This window comes from Octopus bimaculoides, chromosome 8, assembly GCF_001194135.2.
Source record: "Octopus bimaculoides isolate UCB-OBI-ISO-001 chromosome 8, ASM119413v2, whole genome shotgun sequence".
Taxonomy (NCBI): domain Eukaryota; kingdom Metazoa; phylum Mollusca; class Cephalopoda; order Octopoda; family Octopodidae; genus Octopus; species Octopus bimaculoides.
In genome coordinates this window covers 54885313-54906384 of record NC_068988.1, presented here as the reverse complement: position 1 = coordinate 54906384, position 21072 = coordinate 54885313, and the positions used below count along the sequence as shown (strand labels likewise).

General features: G+C 36.6%; 2 protein-coding genes across 3 annotated transcripts in view; one reads left to right on the top strand and one right to left on the bottom strand.

Moving 5' to 3' along the window:
- The window catches only part of LOC128248578 (uncharacterized), a 6640-nt gene extending 5456 nt beyond the window's left edge, over window positions 1–1184 (bottom strand). Inside the window, exon 1 of the mRNA XM_052970133.1 lies at window positions 854–1184. The gene's annotated coding sequence lies outside the window, so the exon portion shown is untranslated. The remainder of the gene's footprint in view (window positions 1–853) is intronic.
- LOC106882635 (kinesin-like protein KIF9) overlaps window positions 1–21072 on the top strand; it is a 43211-nt gene that overhangs the window by 634 nt on the left and 21505 nt on the right. For both annotated transcript variants that reach the window (XM_014933377.2, XM_014933376.2), the window contains exons 2-7: window positions 4774–4939; window positions 7289–7442; window positions 8936–9119; window positions 13236–13319; window positions 14983–15075; window positions 19032–19244. In XM_014933377.2, coding sequence (XP_014788863.1) covers window positions 4774–4939; window positions 7289–7442; window positions 8936–9119; window positions 13236–13319; window positions 14983–15075; window positions 19032–19244 — 894 coding nt within the window. The remainder of the gene's footprint in view (window positions 1–4773; window positions 4940–7288; window positions 7443–8935; window positions 9120–13235; window positions 13320–14982; window positions 15076–19031; window positions 19245–21072) is intronic.

Sequence of the window (21072 nt, the reverse complement as noted above, 5' to 3'; positions counted from 1 at the left end):
TAGGAGAAAGAGAAGTATGTGATGTATCTACTATTTCCATCACCTTATGGTATAATGGTTGTCATAACTACACACAAAATCAATTTCTTATTAAAACGAGAACTTATGGTCGATTGTACTTTGCCACAATATATTTGATATAGTATGTTACTTCGCTTTATTGTATTGATCATGAAATAACGAAGGCAAAATTAACCAAGATGAGATCTGAACTCAGAATATAGAATATATCTCAGGGAATGTACTACATCTAATATAATTAATGTTCAGATAGTTTTGTTTGTTTGACTGTATGCATGCATGCGCGCGTGCGTGTGTGTGTGTGTGTTAGTAACATGTATAAAACGTATAGTCGAAAGGCTTGAGAAATGAGTATATATGTACTACTTGGACTCAGAGCCGAGTCTGTAATAGGAGCTTTCTGCGATAGCCAAACGATTCTCAGAATCCACATCTTATACTGTCTGTCTGTATGCATGCCAACACCCACATCCGTCTTTCCCTCTCAAATACTTCTCTCCCCGCTTTAGAGTGGGAGCTTTTCTGTTTCCTTTTCCCGTTCTATTTCTATCTTGCAAGTTATCTGACAACCTCACGAGTGCTGCTGACATAAAACACAAAAAGTGTACTCAATATACTCTGTAAAGTAGTTGGTGTTAGGAAGGGCATCCAGTCATAAAAGCTTTACCAAAGAAAATATTGGCGCTCAGTGCATCCTTACAGCTTGCCAGATCCTGTTGAACTGTCCAAGCCATGGAAAGCAGACGTTAAATGATTAATAATGATGATGTAGACAAACATTGATTACAGGGTTAATTTCTGAAAATTGAGGAGAATAGTTAAAAGATTTTACCTAGTGAATTATTGGTACGTATTTCATTAATTAGTCGGTGATGAAAGACTAAATCTACTTGTAGTTTGTACTCATAATGTGAACGGATAGAAATTTGCGAAGTATTCCATTTTGGCACTGTACTGTAAGTCATCAGTTATACATGATTTGGTATAATTTGAATTCACAATACAAAGGGACCTTAATCAATAGTATAAGGCATTTCTGCAAATACTACTAGTTCTGCCATCCCCTGCTCAAATATATTGGTTTCAAATTTTAGCACAAGACCAGCAATTTCGGGGGGAGGGTGGGGGGCACAGGCTGATTACATCGACCCCAGCTCTCAAATGGTACTTATTTTATCTACCCTGAAGGGATGAAAGGCAAATCGACCTCTACGTCATTTGAACTCAGAAAGTAAAGATGGACGAAATGCTATTTAGCATTTTGCCCGGTGCGGTAACGATTCTATCAGCTCGCCTCATTATCCTACTCAAAGAGGATCTATTTTAAAACGGGGGCGCCAGTTTTCATCTATGTTTTATGTAGTGCTTTTGGTACGGAAAGACTTTCAAACTTCGTATACTTATCTATTTTGTGTTATAGAACAGAAAAATATTTTTGTATTCGAATTTATGTCATGTAAAAAATTGTTATATAAACAATATATGCGTATAAATTACGATTAAACCGGATGAAATATGTCACAGGGAATAACATTTTTATGACCGCCCAGCAGTAACTCTATTGAGCTGAATAGACGTCAGTGATTGGTTGAAATTACAGAAATACGACAACTTTAACATGGAATAACTTGCGAATTCCTTTTTTTTGTTAAGAAGACTAAGAGTAAAAGATGTTTTATATGACACATTCTACCAGTGTCCCAAGTTTCAAAGTGTTTCGTTAAGAAAATACTGGCGCCCCCGTTTTAAAATAGATCCCTCAAGGATATTAAAATTTCGATTTTATATTATTGCTTTTGTTAGAATGTTAGTTGAAATAGTTGAGTACCTAACTAAGCCTTAGAATATTTAGTTTCGTCCTAAAAAGTACAGTTGATATGAAAGAAATTGTTGTATATAGTGCTCGTGTGTACAGTACATATATATATATATATATATATATATATACGAAATCTTCACTCGTCAATTAATATTATAATATAATTCATTAATATTCCAATATTCTTCTAATGTTAATTGACGAGTGAGGATTTCGTTTCGAGGAACAATAAGTTGTTGTGCAGCCTGTCTTCCACGGGGCATTTTCGATCTCTCATAAGAAATTATGATATTCAGTCACGTGTGTGATTTATATATAAACAGTTAACTTCAATCACATGTGTGATTTAATTATAAGCAGCTCAAGTGTGAGTTGGCCAGTAAAGGTTTGTACTATTTGTGAAATATCGTTCAGAAAGGATTGTTGTATTTGCTGCTTTGCAGCGGTGTAGTCGTACGTTCTCTCTTTGAGAGTTGGTATGGCTAAAAGTAAAAGGAATACCTTTTACTCAGACTTTAGCAGGTCTGAGTATTCGACACCTGAGGAAGAATTGTTGAAAGCGGTTGATGCAATGGACGTGGAACTCGATAAGAGGAAGTTTGCGGAGGTTGCTCGAAAAGAAGAGGAAAATGTAGAAATTGACAAATTGACACAGAGAAATATAAGACGTTGTTGAAGCGTGACGGTTACAACGTTATCGTGGCCCCTCCGCTCAAAATAACAAAAAGTATGAAAGGCAGAACTATAATGTACAAAACATACTCAATTAAGAAAGGGAAGATAGACCACATGTTGACGACGCAGGTAGAGAAGGTGCTGAGGCCAATCTGGCAATATCTTGCCAGAGGGCCGAAATTTGGTGAAATGGAGGTGAGATTCACAAACGAAGACACGGCAAAGAAGTATGCGGCAACTTCATTGAAGGATGAAGAACTTGTACTTCTACCCACGTACCTGGGACGTAGAGCGTCTCGGGTATGAGTAGAAGGAATTCCTCCGGAAATTGACGTTGCCTGGATAGCGGCCGCTGTTTAGGCTGAGACTAACGGCAAAATAGTGGTGCTCCAGGCAACGAAGTCAAAATGTTCAAACTGGAAGGGCCAGGTCGTAAACATGATAGTGCAGGGTTCGAGTGAGGCGTTAGAAGAGATGGTGGAAACGATAACATTGGACGAAGTGGTAATGAATGTAAGAGTGAAGGGCAGGTTACCGCGCTGCTTCAAATGTGGTCAGAAGGGCCACATAAGAGCGAACTGCCCTCCACCACCCAAAATGGTAGAGGAGCGACAGCCGCCACCACAGGAAAGGAGACAGGAAGAGACAAAAGAAACACCTGAGGATAAGGAATGGGAAATGGCCAAGAGGAGGAAAGATAGAAAGAGGAAGAAAGTAAGTGCCTGTGAGCCCCAAAACACCCAATGCCCACCCTCTCCCTCTTCATCACACCCTCCCCATGCAGACACCAAACCTACCCAATCCCCTCCATCAAGAAAACAAAAAAAAAACAAAAACAAACACGATGGAAATAAGGTTCCCCCTCCTCCTGTTTGTTTTGCTTGCCTTCTGTATGAGGACATGGAGGATGACTTGATGAAACAGGTAAACGAGTAGAAGGATGTGGTTGAGGTGGAACTCTGGGAGGATGGTGAGGCAGCGATGTGTTATTCGTTGAACGAGGAGCAAAAGGAAATAGTGAAAAACAATAAAGGGATTGAATTGTGGAAGGTAAAAGATGATAGAGACAAGTTGCCAAAAAGCACGAGTTATATTGAACTTAAACAGGACTATGACATTGAACTGCTGGACTTAAGGTGGATTGATTTTTAAAAAAAAAAACCGTTGCAATGTAACCACTCGACTTCGGGGATCGAGTGGACATTCCGCCTCATTGTATCATCTTGTTCATAATTCATTCGTTTTTATTTTTTTTATTTTCTTTATACATCTGTATTATAATTTTAGTTCCCCGATTGTGTTTGTCCCCTTCTTTGTTTAGCACCTAGTGGGTAATAAAGAGATAGTGATTTAATTATAAACAGCTAAAAAAAAAAAAACATTTCAGAGTAGTACGGATGATACTAGTAAGATGTAAGTTATTTCCCTTGTATTTTTATTAACTGTTTTTTACCACCCTATACTGGAAGATTACTCCTCGGTTGACCCATATTTTTCGAAAATGAAATGCAGGCATTCTTCTAAGTTAAGAAGTTACAAACCTTGGTGGACATTGGAATTAGACACTGCTTAACTGCTGTGCCTGCATATGTGGTAGATTTGCCGTTTTTACCAACCTATAAATCTGATAAGATCAAAGTATGTCCGTTGCTTTTACCAATTAGCTTCGAACAGAAGATGCATTCGTAACTGCCCTTGCTTTATTTCCCCTAAATTTGAATTAACCAATTTTATGGGTGTTGTCTCCCTTGCATGTTTTAACCCCCTCTAGAATAGTTTTTAACTTCTAGATAAGGATAATATCGGTTAATCAAAGAAGTTTATCAACTCACCATATCACGTATGTATGATTCTATGTTAACATGTATATAGCAACCGGTTACTGGTACCGCTATGGCAAAATGCAACTATATTTACTCATGTATAAGTCGCACCCCAGTCTTTCAGTTAAACTAAAGTATAAAATAATGCGGCTTATACACTAGTAAACACAATATATGTGTGTGTATGTGCGCGCGTGTGCATGCATGTATATCCATACGCATTCACTGTGAAATTAAGATTTATGAAGTTATTTTGAAAGAACCAAACCAGTTCTGTCATAATTTAACGATTTAACAACTCATTAGGGTCTGCTTACATCTCTTTCCCATGATGCAATACTAACAGGGTCAATCAGTTTTCTCGTGGGTGGTTTGAAAAAAAATTATATAAATTGATGCTATTGATGTTAACTCTATAGCATTCTTATTTTGTAGAGCATTAACATACATGCTGGTCAAAGTGTCAAGCAAGATGTAGTCAATAACCAGATTCATGACTGGTTGTTTAAACTTGATGGTGTTCTACATAATGTTAGTCAAGAAGAGGTATACAATGAAGTTGCAGCAGACCTTGTTAATGCCGCCCTTATGGGTTACAATGGTGAGTCTTAATTTTACTCTTTAGAAATCTGCTATACAATTCTGCAGGACTAGCCTGAGCTTAAGCACTCTATCACATATCCTGACTACCTCTATGACCTTATCCACCCGTTTCTCTGCAAGGAGTATGCCCACACCCCCTACTTCATCACTGTTACCTTCCCAGAAGATTTTATACCTTTGTGCCTTGCCTGTGAGGACCCTGGCTGAAGCTCCTCTCCACCTTACATCTTGTATGCAGCATACATCAACACGTCTCTGTTCAAGCATCTCTACAATCTCACTAGACCTACCTTTCAGTGAGAATACATTGACAGTGCCAACTCTAAAAACTGGCAAAGGAATGTAGGAGGACGCATGGGAAGGGGAGATGTTATTCAACACTGAAAAGAAGGTTTCTGTGTTCGTTTGATAGACATGCTATACCTGTTCTCACTTTTGACCTGTCATTCAAACATGTTAAGATTGTTGCCCCTACCAGGAGTAGGAGTAAGTGTTAGTGGCGTCCTAAGTATAAACATTATGAACATTATAAATTTAAGCATTACTAGTGCTGCAAATATAAGTATGAATAAATAAAAGTAAATGTGAATATGTAGGTTGCCTTCTGTCCACTTGAACTCTAAATGACATGGCTGAGGTCGTAAGTCGAAGGGAAAAACCATCCACTTTTTGACAGGACAAAGAAATTTCTTTTGCGCCTGTTTGGCCAGATGAGCAAGAATCCTTAGATTCGGTTTCGAATCTCAGCCTGGAAGGAAGTGTTAGTTTTTACATGACCTTTGGATTAAAAGACCTGTGTCTTGAACACGGTGTCTATCATTTTAAAAGTGGAACAATTTCTAATTATCAATATTAGAGAGGGAGTGAACTGAAAGAGTCATTAGAAAGTTGAACAAAATATCTTGCAATCTTTATTACGAGTTTAATCTTCATCATTCCGTGCTGATAACATAAAACATCAGTCTAATACTAGTAGAAATTTAATCGACTTTACACTTGTGGAATGTATGGCCACGTGCCAATGCTAGAAATCGATATTAGAAAAGTTAAGCTTCCAGCAGAATGAGTTTGTAGTCCGTTAATGATTTTTATTTGCCGTTATTTCACTTCACGTATGCAGACGATACATTTATGAATGACATCAACGTCACACCGATTATTTCCCATTGTGTGTTACTTCTGATTACAGTCAATAAGTTAATTTCATACATCGTACTAGTTTTCAGGAAAAAAATGATTATTTATCTTTACGTACTAGAAAAACACGTCTTAAAAAATCTCACTGCATCAAACACCTTTTCAGCGTGTCAAGCTACGACACTCGCATTCAGAGCAGTAAAGGAATTCAATACACATGGTGCCTACGAAGCCACAACTTGTTGGAAAGGGTGGGGATTGTTTACGTGTTTGGTAAATATTTCATCAGCTCCTAAATTATGACTGCTATCGCCGATGCCGGCAACTATGGAATTTAAGGCGTAGAGGTGCGAGACTAGATAATTTCTTATCGTGTATTTATCGAATTTATCAAAATAAACCAGATCGCTTATTAAAACAAATCTATGAAGGGAAATAACTAAAGAATTGAACAAGAGTAATCTCCCTTGAAACCATATTTCTCTCTCCTCCTTTCGTTCTCTCTTTGCGATCATTTCAGGAATCTCATAAGTCCGTATAACCTGTTCTTATTTCTGTTTTTGTAGCTTTTCATTTCAAAAATAAATATTCACCTGAACAGGCAGCAGATCTATTTTAGTACACTTATCCAACAGTGTCAATATGCGGTTCTTGGGCCCATTAAATCCTGTCAAACCATCCAACCTATGCTATCATGGATTGTGGATGTTAAATGATGATTGCAGTTGTTGTAGACTAAGCAATAATGAAACTTTCATAAATGAAAGATTTGGTGTATAACTATGTCTCAGTGTTGGCATTGAAGTTTTTCACTGAGAGAATTTTTTAATAGTTTAGTATATTCCATTTTCACTTGGACTGCCTTTTCTGAGTTAAACAGTTTATCTGGTCTAAGAAGAATTCACTAAGATTGATGTGTTATTTCTTTACTACCCACAAGGGGCTACACACAGAGGGGACAAACAAAGACAGACAAACAGATTAAGTCAATTATATCGACCCAGTGCGTAACTGGTACTTATTTAATCGACCCCGAAAGGATGAAAGGCAAAGTCGACCTCGGCGGAATTTGAACTCAGAACGTAGCGGCAGACGAAATACCGCTAAGCATTTCGCCCGGCATGCTAACATTTCTGCCAGATTGATGGGTGAATTAGTAATTTTAATCAACTTTGTTTTATATTCTTGCTCTACACTTCACCAATTTCAGGAACCATATTATGTTATGGACAAACAGGAGCTGGTAAAACATTTACTATATCAGGAGTGCACGAGAATTTTCAGTATCGGGGACTAATTCCCAGGGCAATTTCTCAACTCTTCAAGCAGATTGAAGATTGTACAGAAAACGTAATTTCTGTAAGGTGAGCTCTTTCTCCCTATTTATCTTTCCTATTGTCTGATGTTGTCTATTAGTTGTTTTATATTCTTTATAGAAAATGTATTAGAGCCATTCTGCATGTTAGAAGATTTAAATTTCAAAAATATTACATTTTTTGAAATTATGTAATAGTCATACCACATAACTTTTAGGTGTAATGGTAAAATGGATGAAGTGTTAAACTGCTAAACTATTAATGCAAAAAGGCTATAATACAAACATGTACATGATTTGGGTATCTCAGATCAGAGAGATGGAAAAATTAGTGGACTTATGCACACTCAGGAATTGTAACTACCCTCATCATTTAGAAGGAAAAAAACTGCAAAAATAATCCTTTTTCTTCTCTGTGAGATTGGATTGGATTGGATTGCCTATGTTCAGTCCACTGCAGGATGAAGGCCTTAGCATGTTTTTTCCACCAACCATGGTGGTCTGATGTGGAGGCCGTGAATTTGAGCTTGAGATCATACTGGTTTGATGAGTTTACCCTGCCATACTGGCTCAACATGGCTTCTCAGAGTGATGCAGTATTTTTTCTTTATACTCATACCCAGAGTAGTTAAGTCAATTACATCAACCCCAGTGTTCAACTGGTACTTATTTTATCAGCCCAGAAAGGATGAAAGGCAAAATTTGCCTTGGTAGAATTTGAACTCAGAATGTAAGGATAGATGAAATGCCACTAAGCTTTTCACCTGGCATGCTACCAATTCTGCTAGCTCACTCCATGAAATAGTTATAACTATTCTAAAAGTCTGCCAATCAACTATTCAGTTTGCATCGATCAAGTCCACTCACAGGGCTATCATAGAAGTCTCAGCTTCATTATTAATCCTTTAGTAAATACAAAATAAATTCACTGTTTTGTATTTGTATTTGGTTTGCAAGATTCTTGATGTGAAATCATGTCCCAAGACACAATAAAATTTGTTTCAACAAATTGACTGTTGAGAATAGGAAAATATTAACAATCAACTCTTCAAGGATTGATGTAATAAATGTTGCAAGAACATTTATGTTTGAAGCCACTTTGCAATGTATGAGTTGGTATAATTAGGTTTTTGGCTCTGTCATATAATTCTGTAAAATGCTTTGCTCTATTTCTTTCTGATACATGGTCGCAAAATAGTTACCTTACGAGGTCTGATCATACTTTATATGGCATTTAATGTGTGCGTGTGTGTGCATGTTTGAAACTGATGATCCATTGTATTATTACTCAGAGTTTGTCACCATGTGTTATTCTTCAGGGTCAGTAGAAGCATGAACGATCACTCTTAGCAAGTGATTTTGTATAGTGACGGAGTGAATCATCAGCTTTGAAGAATGTATAAACTTTACAACTTTCCTTGTTTTTAAATTCAACTTCACACACACACACACATATATATACCAATATATATACATATATATACCAATATATATACATATATATATATATAATTTTTTTTTTTTTTTTTTTCTGTGGAATAGAATTTCCTACCTTGAAATTTACAATGAAACCTTGTTTGATCTTTTGTCAACTCTGCCGGAATATGTGGAGCATTTTGTTCCTGACCAACTAAGCATTGTTGAATCGGATAAGAATGTCTACATCAAAGGGCTGTCATACCATTTGGTGCGCAATGAAGAAGAGGCTCTTAATTTGCTGTTTGAGGCAAGTCAACTTTTTTTATTTGATTATAACATATATATCTGATGACCATGAGTCATTCAGTTATTTAGCACTCCCCTCGACTCTTTGCTTGTCATGTGTCTCATATGTGATACACATGTGATACACAGGACATATTTCTTTGACATTCAGGCATCATATACGATACACGTTCCCATTTTTTTTCAACCACCAGAGTAACTTGGGACTTATGACAAGAAAGTTTTATATTACTCTGAACACATGAAGCAAGGGCTAACTAAAAGTATGAAAAGCATGGACAGTCAGAACTTAGGTGCAGGCATGGTCGTGAAGTTTGCTTCCTAACCACATGGTTTCAGGTTCAGTCCCATTATGTGGCAGCTTGGGCAAGTTGTCTTCTATGATAGCCTTGTGAGTGGACTTGATAGATGCAAACCGAACTCTTTATGTATATGTGTGTGTAAGTGTGTGTGTGTATGTTTGTGTTTCCTTGTCTGGCCACTGTGTGATTGTTGATATTTCCAATATTCTGTGAAAACAAGTCTGGCCATGGGGGAATTATTTTACCTTACTTGGAAACAGGTAAGGGCTGGCAACATGAAAGGTATCTAGTGATAAAAATATCTCTCAACAAACTCCATTTGACTCATGCGAGAAGGTTAAAGTGTATGTTAAAATAATGCGTAGGAGTGGCTGTGTGGTAAGTAGCTCGGCGTAAGAGTGGCTGTGTGGTAAGTAGCTTGTTTACGAACCACATGGTTCTGGGTTCAGTCCCACTGTGTGGCACCTTGGGCAAGTGTCTTCTACTATAGCCTCGGGCCAACCAAAGCCTTGTGAGTGGATTTGGTAGACGGAAACTGAAAGTAGCCCGTCGTATATATGTATATGTATATGTGTTTGTGTGTCTGTGTTTGTCCCCCCAACATCGCTTGACGACCAATGCTTGTGTGTTTATGTCTCTGTAACTTAGAGGTTCGGCAAAAGAGACCGATAGAATAAGTGCTAGGCTTAGTAAGTCCTGAGGTCGATTTGCTCGACTAAAGACGGTGCTCCAGCATGGCCACAGTCAAATGACTGAAACAAGTAAAAGAGTAAAAGAGAAAGAGTATTGTCATCATCATTGCTCAACATAACCAACACAACAACCATTTCTGTCAGCAGCTATACTGGTAAGATGACGTTTAAGCTCATCAGTTATGGCTAACATCTCCACACCTGAAGGTAATTGATTTTCTGGAAATATTCCAGATGGATAGTTGTTAGGAGAGACATCTATCTGACTACAGGCTGAGGTTTATTAATAAATTCTGTTGATCCTTTACTTGTCTCTGTTGTTCTGAAAATCTCTCAGTAGGCATAAGGTGAAGCAATTGCCCATAAAGTGGGTAAATGTTGTTAGAAAGTGTGAGCTTTAAGTAACAGTCATTGACGACAATAATAACCAGTGTCTTAGCTGATCTGTGTCTTTGCAGTAATTGCAGATATGTAGTTCTTTTTTCTGTAATGACTTAGGTTGGCTGGAAAGAGATATTTCGACATTTTGTTGGTCCAAGAGAAAATGCAATACTAGCTGGCACAGATCATCATTGGATTAATCACAAGATTATCATTAGGCATAGATCATCATAAGGCTTCATCACAAGATTAAGTATTATACTAGAATTGAACCAGGATATTGTTTTGAAAGAGGTCATAATGTTTTGTTACAGTTTTATCTTGCTACTTAAGTCCGTACAAGATTGTGTATGATTAAATGGGACACCAATGGGATGAGATAAAATCATAGCTCTTGTCATGTTTAAGAGTGTTCTTGAACCGTGGTATCATAAGTTATTGATATTACAAGAGATCCGATTTTGACTACTACTGTAATCACTCATCATAATCATTTACATTATACTGTATTCTGTTCAAAAAGTTAGTTCATCTGTGATTTCTCCTGGTAGGAATGAATAAGAAAAAATTCCTGCTTATGTGCATTACTGTTGGCACTCCATCGCTTACGACGTCAAGGGTTCCAGTTGATTCAATCAATGGAACAGCCTGCTTGTGAAATTAACATGCAAGTGGCTGAGCACTCCACAGACACATGTACCCTTAACGTAGTTCTTGGGGATATTCAGCGTGACACAGTGTGACAAGGCTGACCCTTTGAATTACAGGCACAACAGAAACAGGAAGTAAGAGTGAGAGAAAGTTGTGGTGATAGAGTACAGCAGGGTTCGCCACCATCCCCTGCCGGAGCCTCATGGAGCTTTAGGTGTTTTTGCTCAATAAACACTCACAATGCCTGGTCTGGGAATTGAAATCACGATCCTATGACCGCGAATCTGCTGCCCTAACCACTGGGCCATTGCACCTCCACTTAGGTGCATTACCCAACATATTTCCTACATATTCTTCCATTTCTAAGATGGTATTATTTGATTTGTGAAGGCACATGGCTTAGTGATTAGGGTATTCAGCTCATGATTGTAAGGTTGTGAGTTTGAAAACCAGTGGTGTGTTATGTCTTTGAGCAAGACACTCTATTTCACACTGTTCCAGTCCATTCAGCTGGCAAAAATAAGTAGTATCTGTGTTTCAAAGAGCCGTTGTCACATTCTGTGTCACATTGAATCTCAAGCATAAAATAAATGCAACTAATGCATGAATAAATATGGTATGTCTTTTGCACCCACACAAATTTCAGGCGTCTTTTTGTTCATGTGTTAGCTTCTTCACTCCAGGAATTTTTGTGTTTATACATTGACAGGTCACCAAGCATCTAAATATTTTTTTTACTTTGTGTAACCTCCTGTGGTACATCCAACAATACCCTTCTCCCTTGCCACCTTACAAAATTGCAAGAATCTTGTATTTCTTGCAGCTGAATCTCACATCTTTCAGTAATTCTTATTGTTACAGCTGCTACCTTCTAAACCTCTGTTGATATTTTGACTGGTATTAGAACTGGCTGCCACAGAGGAAATGGTGTTCGTAGGGATGTAGCAATGGTGGTGGTGTTTGTGGTTGTTTTTATAATGCTCAGCCAATTTGTTGCCAAACTGCTGTTGCTTTTGTTTTTGCTCCATTCCAATTTCACAAAAAGAGAGCTGGAAAATCTTCTCCATCAAAAGTAATGCAAGTGTGTGTGTCATTACTGTTGATGTCTTTATCATTGCTATTGTTGTTGTTGTTGTTGTATCTTAGTTGTTGTCTCTCACATTGCTCACATTGTTTTTGCTACTGCTTCTGCAGTTGATTTTATCTTTTACTTGTTTGCATCAGTGGATTGTGGCCATGTTGGGGTAACCGTCTTAAAGGATTTAGTCAAATGAATCAACTCAGTACTTATTCTTTATCAAGTTTGGTATTTATTCCATTGGTCTGTTTTGCCGAACTACTAAGTTACAAAGACATAACCAAACCAAAGCTGGTTGTCATGTAGTGGGGAGCAAGGAAAACACAAATACACACACACACACACACACACAGTGGGCTTCTACATAGTTTCCATTTACCAAATCCACTGACAAGATATTGGCCAGCCTGAAGCTATAGTAGAAGACACTTGTTCAAGGTCCTGTGCTGTAGGACTGAACCCAAAACCATGTGATAGCAAAGTGATCTTCTTAAGCAACATAATTTTTATGATTGAAATGCTGCTTTATAAATGAAAAACTGGTTATTTCATCTTTCGCTTGTTCTCTCTGTTCATTTTTCCTCCATGTTCTCTTCCGTTCTCTGTCGTTCTTCTTTCTGTAATCCTCTCTCAAGAGTAGACTGAACTGTAAGCACTAACAAAATCCTCATATCAAATAAAAATAAATCTCCTTACCATAACTTTTCATCAACCCACATCCTACAAGCACATACTTTTTTCCTATCCTCCACTGTCACCCTTACCTACACAACTACCTTCCTGGTCTACTTATCCAAAATCAAAAAAAAAAAAAAGGACAATATTATTCGAAGCCGAAAAGAACCCAAATAAAACACAGACTGATGTCTGGTGAAGGTGAGCCAACAAAAACTTTAAAGTCACTATCAACGTTTTTCATGTAAAAGTTAAAATTATATTTACATGCACACACACTCATTCATACATAGATTGTGTCATTTTTTTACTAAATTTAATTATAATATTCACTGCAGGGCGAAACGAACCGGATTATTGGTCAACACAGTCTCAACAGTCACTCGTCACGGTCTCATTGTATTTTTACTATATTTGTGGAGGTAAATATTGGTAATTATTATTATTATTATTGAGTGAGAGAGCAGCGCATGCTATCAAATTGATACTGAGGTACAAATATACAAAGCCATCATGACTAGCCATCTGATAAGGGTACATACATCACAATGATATGTGTATGACATGGTGACCTCATATCAAGATATACAGCACATGATCTTGCAGGTAGGGCCCAGTTAGAATTTTCATCTGGCCATTGCACTCAAAAGGTCTCTGAATAAGGGTTGTTTAAGGATGATGTAAAGACACCAATATTTTCAGGGATGGATTATTCAAACTGAAAAGTATCCCTGTCAACACATGACCATAATTCTCCCCCGCTTGTGGTCAGAGATGCACATATTGTCAGCAACTAAGGGACATGCTCAACTGGTTAAGGTCAAGCAACTAACAAGCAAATCTGTGATATTGAACAGAATATTTGTTGTAGCCCATCTTTTATACCAAGACAAAACATGTACATAATAACACTTCCAAACAGGTAAGATCAAAAGCCATGAGAGCCACTGCCTGGTATTGCATCAGGGCATTTATCTTCTGTCAATATCATCATCATCATCATTTAACGTCTGTTTTCCATGTTGGCATGAGATGAATGGCTTGACAGGAACTTGCAAGGTCAGGGGTCTCACCAAGTTCTATAGTCTGTTTTGGTTTGGTTACTACAGCAGGATACCCTTCCTAACACCAACCACATTACAGAGTATATTGGGTGCTTTTTATGTGGCACCAACACCCACACCAATGCTTTTATGTGGCACCTTGGTTTCAGGATCTCAATTCTGTTGTGGTGGGTGGGTTTTCTGGAGTACAGCAATGTGCCATTATTAATTTTTTTTTATTCAAGAGATGCATTTAATTACTTCATTTTATTCCTGGTAGATCATGACATAATTTCATTATTTAAAAAAATGTACTTTCCAATCTATAACATTTCATATTACCCAAAGTGGAATGCAAGCACTTTAAAGAAGTGGTGAATTGTTAATGGACTGACTCTGTGGCTCAGATCTAATCTTAATTGGTTCTGTTTTATTTTTACTAATTTACTAGGACCTTTGAGAAGTTAGGAACATCACCATTTCCTACTTTATTTTTCATGATTGTTGGAGAAGGTGAGTTACAGTGGTTGAGAGAGTAATGTCACTTGGGTGGGTGACAGCATCTACAATACGTTCTTGGTTAAGACCCTTAAATTTTAATTTTTCTATGACTTCTTCCTAACTATCATATTTGACAGTTTGCGTCATTTTATAACTGAAGTCTTTAACTTCTGTAACTCAGGTAGGTAGCTCTTACTCCATGGCAAGCATTGTTTTATGACCCAGTGTAAGCATATTTTTTAATTACCCAAAGTTGTCATTGCTAATTAAGAAATCATTATTGGAAATTGAATTTTTATATTAATCTCATGTTTCATTCATGTATTTTAAATGGCTGTGCTGCTGCTGCTGTTGATGATGATGATGATGAGCAGTTTTTAGATTTTACTCCTCTGACATTTCGTTGCTTACATTTTCATCTTCCTTCTTTTTTTCTTCTGAGTCTTTTACCAACCTCCTCCTACACATATTCTTTGATAAATTAAACTTTGCAGATTCATTAACTTAAGTAGATTTTTTTTATTCTTTTCTTTTATTAAAGTCCCATTCTTCTGTGGATTCGGACGCAAAATATACTATCTCAAAGCTCAATTTCGTTGATCTTGCTGGCTCAGAGAGGCTCAAGAAAACTCAGGTAGATAGATTTCATTGACTTTATTTTCCCATTCGCCATTTATTCAATGTAAAAAAAATTGGTTTTAATGGTGGAACTCAAAGCAGATGAAGTTACAGATAAAAGCATATATTAATTGGGATAAAAGCCCCTTGCTTGGAAAAGGTCAAAGAGGCTTTTTAACCCAGTATTTTCATGCTATTATTTATGACAGTGGTTCTCAACCAGGGTCCACATGATCCTTGGGGGCCCATATAAGATTTAGCTGTTAAAAATTATGTGCAATATATTGGATATACTTCTACAATACACAAAATATTTCAACAATTTTTTTAATACAGTTCCTTATTATATTTAATTACAAAAAATATTATGTGATTTTTTTTAGAAACTTCAACTGGCTATGAGGGTCTGGTAGATAAAACAGGAATCAGAGAGGGTCCATAGACAGAAAATGGTTGAGAATCACTGATTTATGACTTTATCTATTTGGGTTCCATCATTAAAAATAATTTATATCATGTCTCTTGAATTTTCTATATTCTTATGGTGTAAACAATCAAAGTGAAAGACTTTTACCTGTTGAGTATTATGAAAGCTCAAGACAGCTGGGAGCTGTTTCTGTTGATTTTTATGTTTCAAAGGCACTTGAAATCAAAATATATGCAGAAGTAGTAGTTCCAAGTTTGCAATTTTCCAGATGGGAGTGGTTCTAGAATTTAACAGCTTTTGAAGCAGGATGGGTGTTTCTGATTAACACAGTTTTTGGAAGGAAGCGAATGTTAATTAGGTTATGGTGAAATAAAAATAACAAAAAAAATGGTAACATTTTGAGAGGTACCATAGAACCATGTCTTATCATCATTATTTGCAGTATAATTAAGTATGAGCTAATGTGAGGTCCTGTATGCACTTGCTGGAAATAGCAACCACATAAATGCGGGCATGACTCTATGGTTGAAAAGTTTGCTTTCCAACCGCATGGTATCAGGTTCAGTCCTACATGATAGACCCCCTTTAGTTTCTGTCCACCAAATCCACTCACAAGACTTTGGTTGGCCTGCAGCTATAGCAGAAAACACTTGTCCAAGGTGACATGCATTGAGACTGAACCTGGAACCATGTGGTTTTGAGACAAACTTCTTACCACATCCCACAGAGCGTCTATGGCGCATGCAAACATCCTAATCCTCATTTCCTAAAGAAATACTCACTGGTTGTTTCATGAATCTCACCTAACAACACTTTACAGCTAACTCACAGATGGACTATTTTTATTCTCTCTGCCTCTTTTGCTGTTTCCCTAACAACCTCTCCTCCTCTAAACTAACAATGTGTCTGTCACCTCTTCCCAATCCCTACTTCTCCAATTGTCATCCTCATTTCATCACCTTACAATCCCAGACTAGCCACGTTATCCAATTCTTTTTATGAAGAAGAATAGGACAATATTCTTTTCTACTCTAGGCACAAGGCCCAAAATTTTGGGGGACGGGGCCAGTCGATTATATCGACCTGAGTATGCAACTGGTACTTAATTTATCGTCCCCTAAAGGATGAAAGCCTAAGTTGACCTCGGTGGAATTTGAACTCAGAACGTAAAGACAGACAAAATACTGCTAAGCATTTCACCCGGCATGCTAACATTTATGCCAACTCTCTGCCTTGAAAAATAGGACAATATTAACATTCTTCTCTGTCCACATTTTCCTTAAAAATCATCAACTTACAAAAATCCTATTTGGACTTCTAACCAGATTGGTTTCACCAGTTTGTGGGGTTCACAAAGAACAAAGACAATACCCTTCCTCTTAGTAAATTATAAAGAGAAGAGATGAGACAATGAAAAAAATGTGCCATGATTATAACATTGCACATCACAAACTACTGTATAATAGATTAACATGTGCAGTGACGGCTCGGACCAGATTGGGTCAAAGCATGTCCTGCTGGATTTGTGGGTTATAAGAGAGTTTCATCAACTATCTCAATGTTATAGGCCTGTCAGACAACCATTTTGTAAATCTGAGTCACCAAAATGCCATAAGTTTAAATCACAGTCATGCGATAGTTATTCCCATTGTCATTTATTCAATTTTTTACTATACTCTGTACTCGATTAACGCTTTTTTCTGAGGCATAAGAATATGGAGTTCTAACACTAGGCTATTAGTATCATTGTGTTTAAGTGAAATATTAAACTACTTTATGTTAAAGCTATATAGTTTTCAGCCAACACTGCTTGTGTGTAAATTAAACTGAATTGAATACACATGACAAATATAAACAACAGTTCTGTATAATTGTCCTATATATTTGAGTTTAATTTACACACATGCAGAAAATTTATAATTATTCTAGAGTACATTATAGAGTTAAATTACATGCTGCTTACACATCATTAATTCATTGCATTATAAGTTTTCTGTCTTTAAGATGACCATATCACAAAAATGTACGACAAGCTTCTTGTAGGATTGTTCTAAAATGATGCCATAGTATTCTAACACAGCTTGGCATGGTTTCTATGGTTGGATGCTATTCCTGACACTAACCACTTTGCAGTTTGTACTGGGTACTCTGGCACTAGTGAGATCACTATTGTAACTCACAAAACTGCAAAACCCTTAGAGGTGGGGGAAGTCAGTTTTATGCTAGGAGATAAGGGGTTAAAGTATGGGAGAAGTGGTTGGGTAGACAAAGCAGGTTCTTAAGAGCTACTTGGTTGCTCACAATTAGAAGAGAGGGTGAGAATGATCAGCAGGAGCAGCAAGTCCAGGTAGCTTGTCAAGGTATGAGGTAAATGGAAGTGAGTGGGGACAGAGGAACTGATTAGTCAGATGACTAATAGAGACAAAAGCCAGAGTTATGATTTGGCATCAGAGTCAGTGGTATTATAAAAAGAGGAACCAGAATCAGTTGTGCTCTAAACTAAGAAGTCCATGTTGGAATCAGTGATACCATAAATTTAGGATTTGGAGTCGGTGTTAACATAAACTAAGAGGTCAGAGTCAGTCTGGAGCATTATAAACTAGAGTAGTGTTCTGCAACGTTTTTTCACTTGCGGTACACTTAAATTCTTTTCAAAATTCAGTGGCACACCTGAACTAAAAATATAACTAAAAGTATAGGGGAAAAAAATTATATTCAGGTTACACTGCGACACACCTAGCATTGTCTCGTGGCACACCAGTGTGCTGCGGCATACCAGTTGCAGAGCATTGAACTAGAGGAATCATTTGAAGTCAGAGTTAGTGGTACTATGAATTTAGTCAATACACCAACCCTTCAGAGTTAAAGTTCTTATGTATTGACTCCACAGCCTTGATGTCCAGAGCTGAAATAAATGCACCACAATAGGGAGCCAATGTGGCCATTAAAAACATGTATACAATATTATACTTGTACTTTGTTTTTATTTTGTAATGGTGATAATATACAGTAACTAGAAACATCATATTTCTAAATCTCTGAACAAGAGACGTTCAGTAACAGTACCTTAAAGTAAAGATTATTTGCCAACCTAATGTGGCAGTCTCAGTTGGGATGAATGTTACTGTTGTTTAGCCCAAGGAAACATTGTTTCCAGCTGGCTATATGACACACTATCTGTGTCCTTATATATTTTCAAACAGGGGACTTAAGCATCCCCTGTTCTTTGTGCTGGGTAGGGATGCTAAATGCCCCTATTCGAACATATATAAGATCACAGTGTGTCATATAGCCAGCTGGAGACAATGTTTCCTGGAGCTAAACAACAGTAGCATTCATCCCAACCAGGACTGCCACATTATGCTGGCAAATAATCTTTACTATAATATACAGTATTAAGTATCAAACCTTTTCATTATAGTTTTAAAGCCTGGTTATTGACATTCTACTTCAGTTTCTATGTTTATTTACTTTATAATTCTCCAAGTTTCTCTTCTTTTATTTTTTCCATTTTCCCTCCTTTCCAATTTCCATTGTGGAACCAGTCAGCTGCTAAGACACAGGCAGAAGCGTTGTACATAAATAAATCACTGTCATTTTTGGAACAAGTCGTCGTAGCAATGGCGGACAAAAAGAGAGATCATATTCCATTCCGTCAGTCAAAACTGACTCATTTTTTGAAGGATTCAATTGGAGGCCACAGTAACACTGTGCTCATTGCAAATGTGTGGGGAGAACTGCAACAAATTGAAGAAACAGTAAGTAATAAATGAATAAATAAATCTCATATCAAGTTGACTGCTTGATGTTTGTCCTAATATTGGTGTATTTAAGTTATCTCTTCCTCCTCACCTATGATGGTGGTAGTGGTGGTGGTCAATGGTTCAGTTATTGTTAACCATCAATAAAATCATATTCAGTTAACCTATTAATGGGCTCTATTGATGATTGCTTCAGTTGGTTTGGTCTCATCATCATCATCATCAGTTCTTATACATTCACTTTTCCATTCTGGACATAGGTTCAAGAATTCTGTTTTAACAGAGCTTCTTTCCATTCATTAATCCTTCATAATTTCTTTTGTGAGATTCAAAATGTTGCCTACTGTACAGTTTTAACATAATCATCTAGCCATACTGTTCTAAGACAGCTAATTTAGTCTGCCAAATTTTTTAGTCAACCATAAAGTTTTAATACTGTTATTAAACTATTTTAGTCTACCACACTGTCTTAACACTGTTATTTTAGCTTACTATATAATATTTACAACTGTTTAGTCTACCCTGCTGTTTTCTTACAGCTATTTTCGTATGTCTTTCAATTTTAATACAATTATTGGATATTTTGGTCTATTCTAATTTTGTTATTTTAGTCTACCATACTGTTTAATACCTTTGTTTCAGTCTACCTATTTTTGTTTTTATTATAGCTATTTTAATCTACCATACTGCTTCAATACTACCACTTTAGTCAACAATACTGTTTAGCATTGCTATCGTAACCTGCTTTATTATTTTAATTCTGCTATTTTAGTCTACCATACTGTTTTATCACAATTATTTAATTTCCCCTACTTTTCGTTTTACATTACTGTTGAATTATGACTTGATTAGTCTTCCATAATCTTAAGATTTCTTATCTAATACACATGTTCATGTTTGGGCTATTTCTGTACACTGTATGACTCCAATTGACTCATTTTATTGTAGCTATTTTCTTTTTTTTTGTCTGTAATTATTTTATTCTACCATGGGACTTTATAAATATTTCATTTCACAGTAGCAGTTTTCATTCTTCTGTCTAGGTTGAATTTTTTTTCTTCTTTTATCTTTCTATAGAACTTATCTCTCTATCTTTCCCTTCATCTGTCTCTCTTTCTCTTTATCTCACCCAGTGTTGACATATCAACAAAAAAACATCAATACACAATGGAACTACCATTTTATTACTCTGTATTAGTTTTATAATTATAACCATTATTATGTTATATAGGCTTAGGTGTGGATATGTGGTTAAGAAACTTGCTTAACAACCATGTTGTCTCAGTTTCAGTCCCACTGCATGGTACCTTGAGCAAGCTTTTAAACCACACTTAATAGAAAATGGGCTTCTTTCAGTTTCCACCAACCAAATTTGCTGAAGAAACTTTGCCTGATCAGATTGGAACCTGGTACAGCTTTCTGGCTTGCCAGTCCTCAGTAAGACTATCCAACCCATGCCAGCATGGAAAACTGATGCTAAACGATGATGATGATGATAACATTTATCAATTCATTTTGCAAGATTCCTGATATGAAATCATGTGTTGAAACAGATATTGTTGTACTTTGAGATGGTCATTTTATTTATTATTATTTTTTTTTTCCAAATATACACATGCACTATATATATATATATATATATATATATATATATATTATTCACTCATTTATTATTGTTATTTTATTATTTGAACGCTTGTCCATTGTCTGGAAGTCTTGCATCACACATCTGTAACCTCTTCAGTAACACTTTTTGTTTCCGTGTGTGTTCTTGCTCCACTTGCTCCAGTCTGAAGTATATATATAGTGCATGTGTTTATTTGGC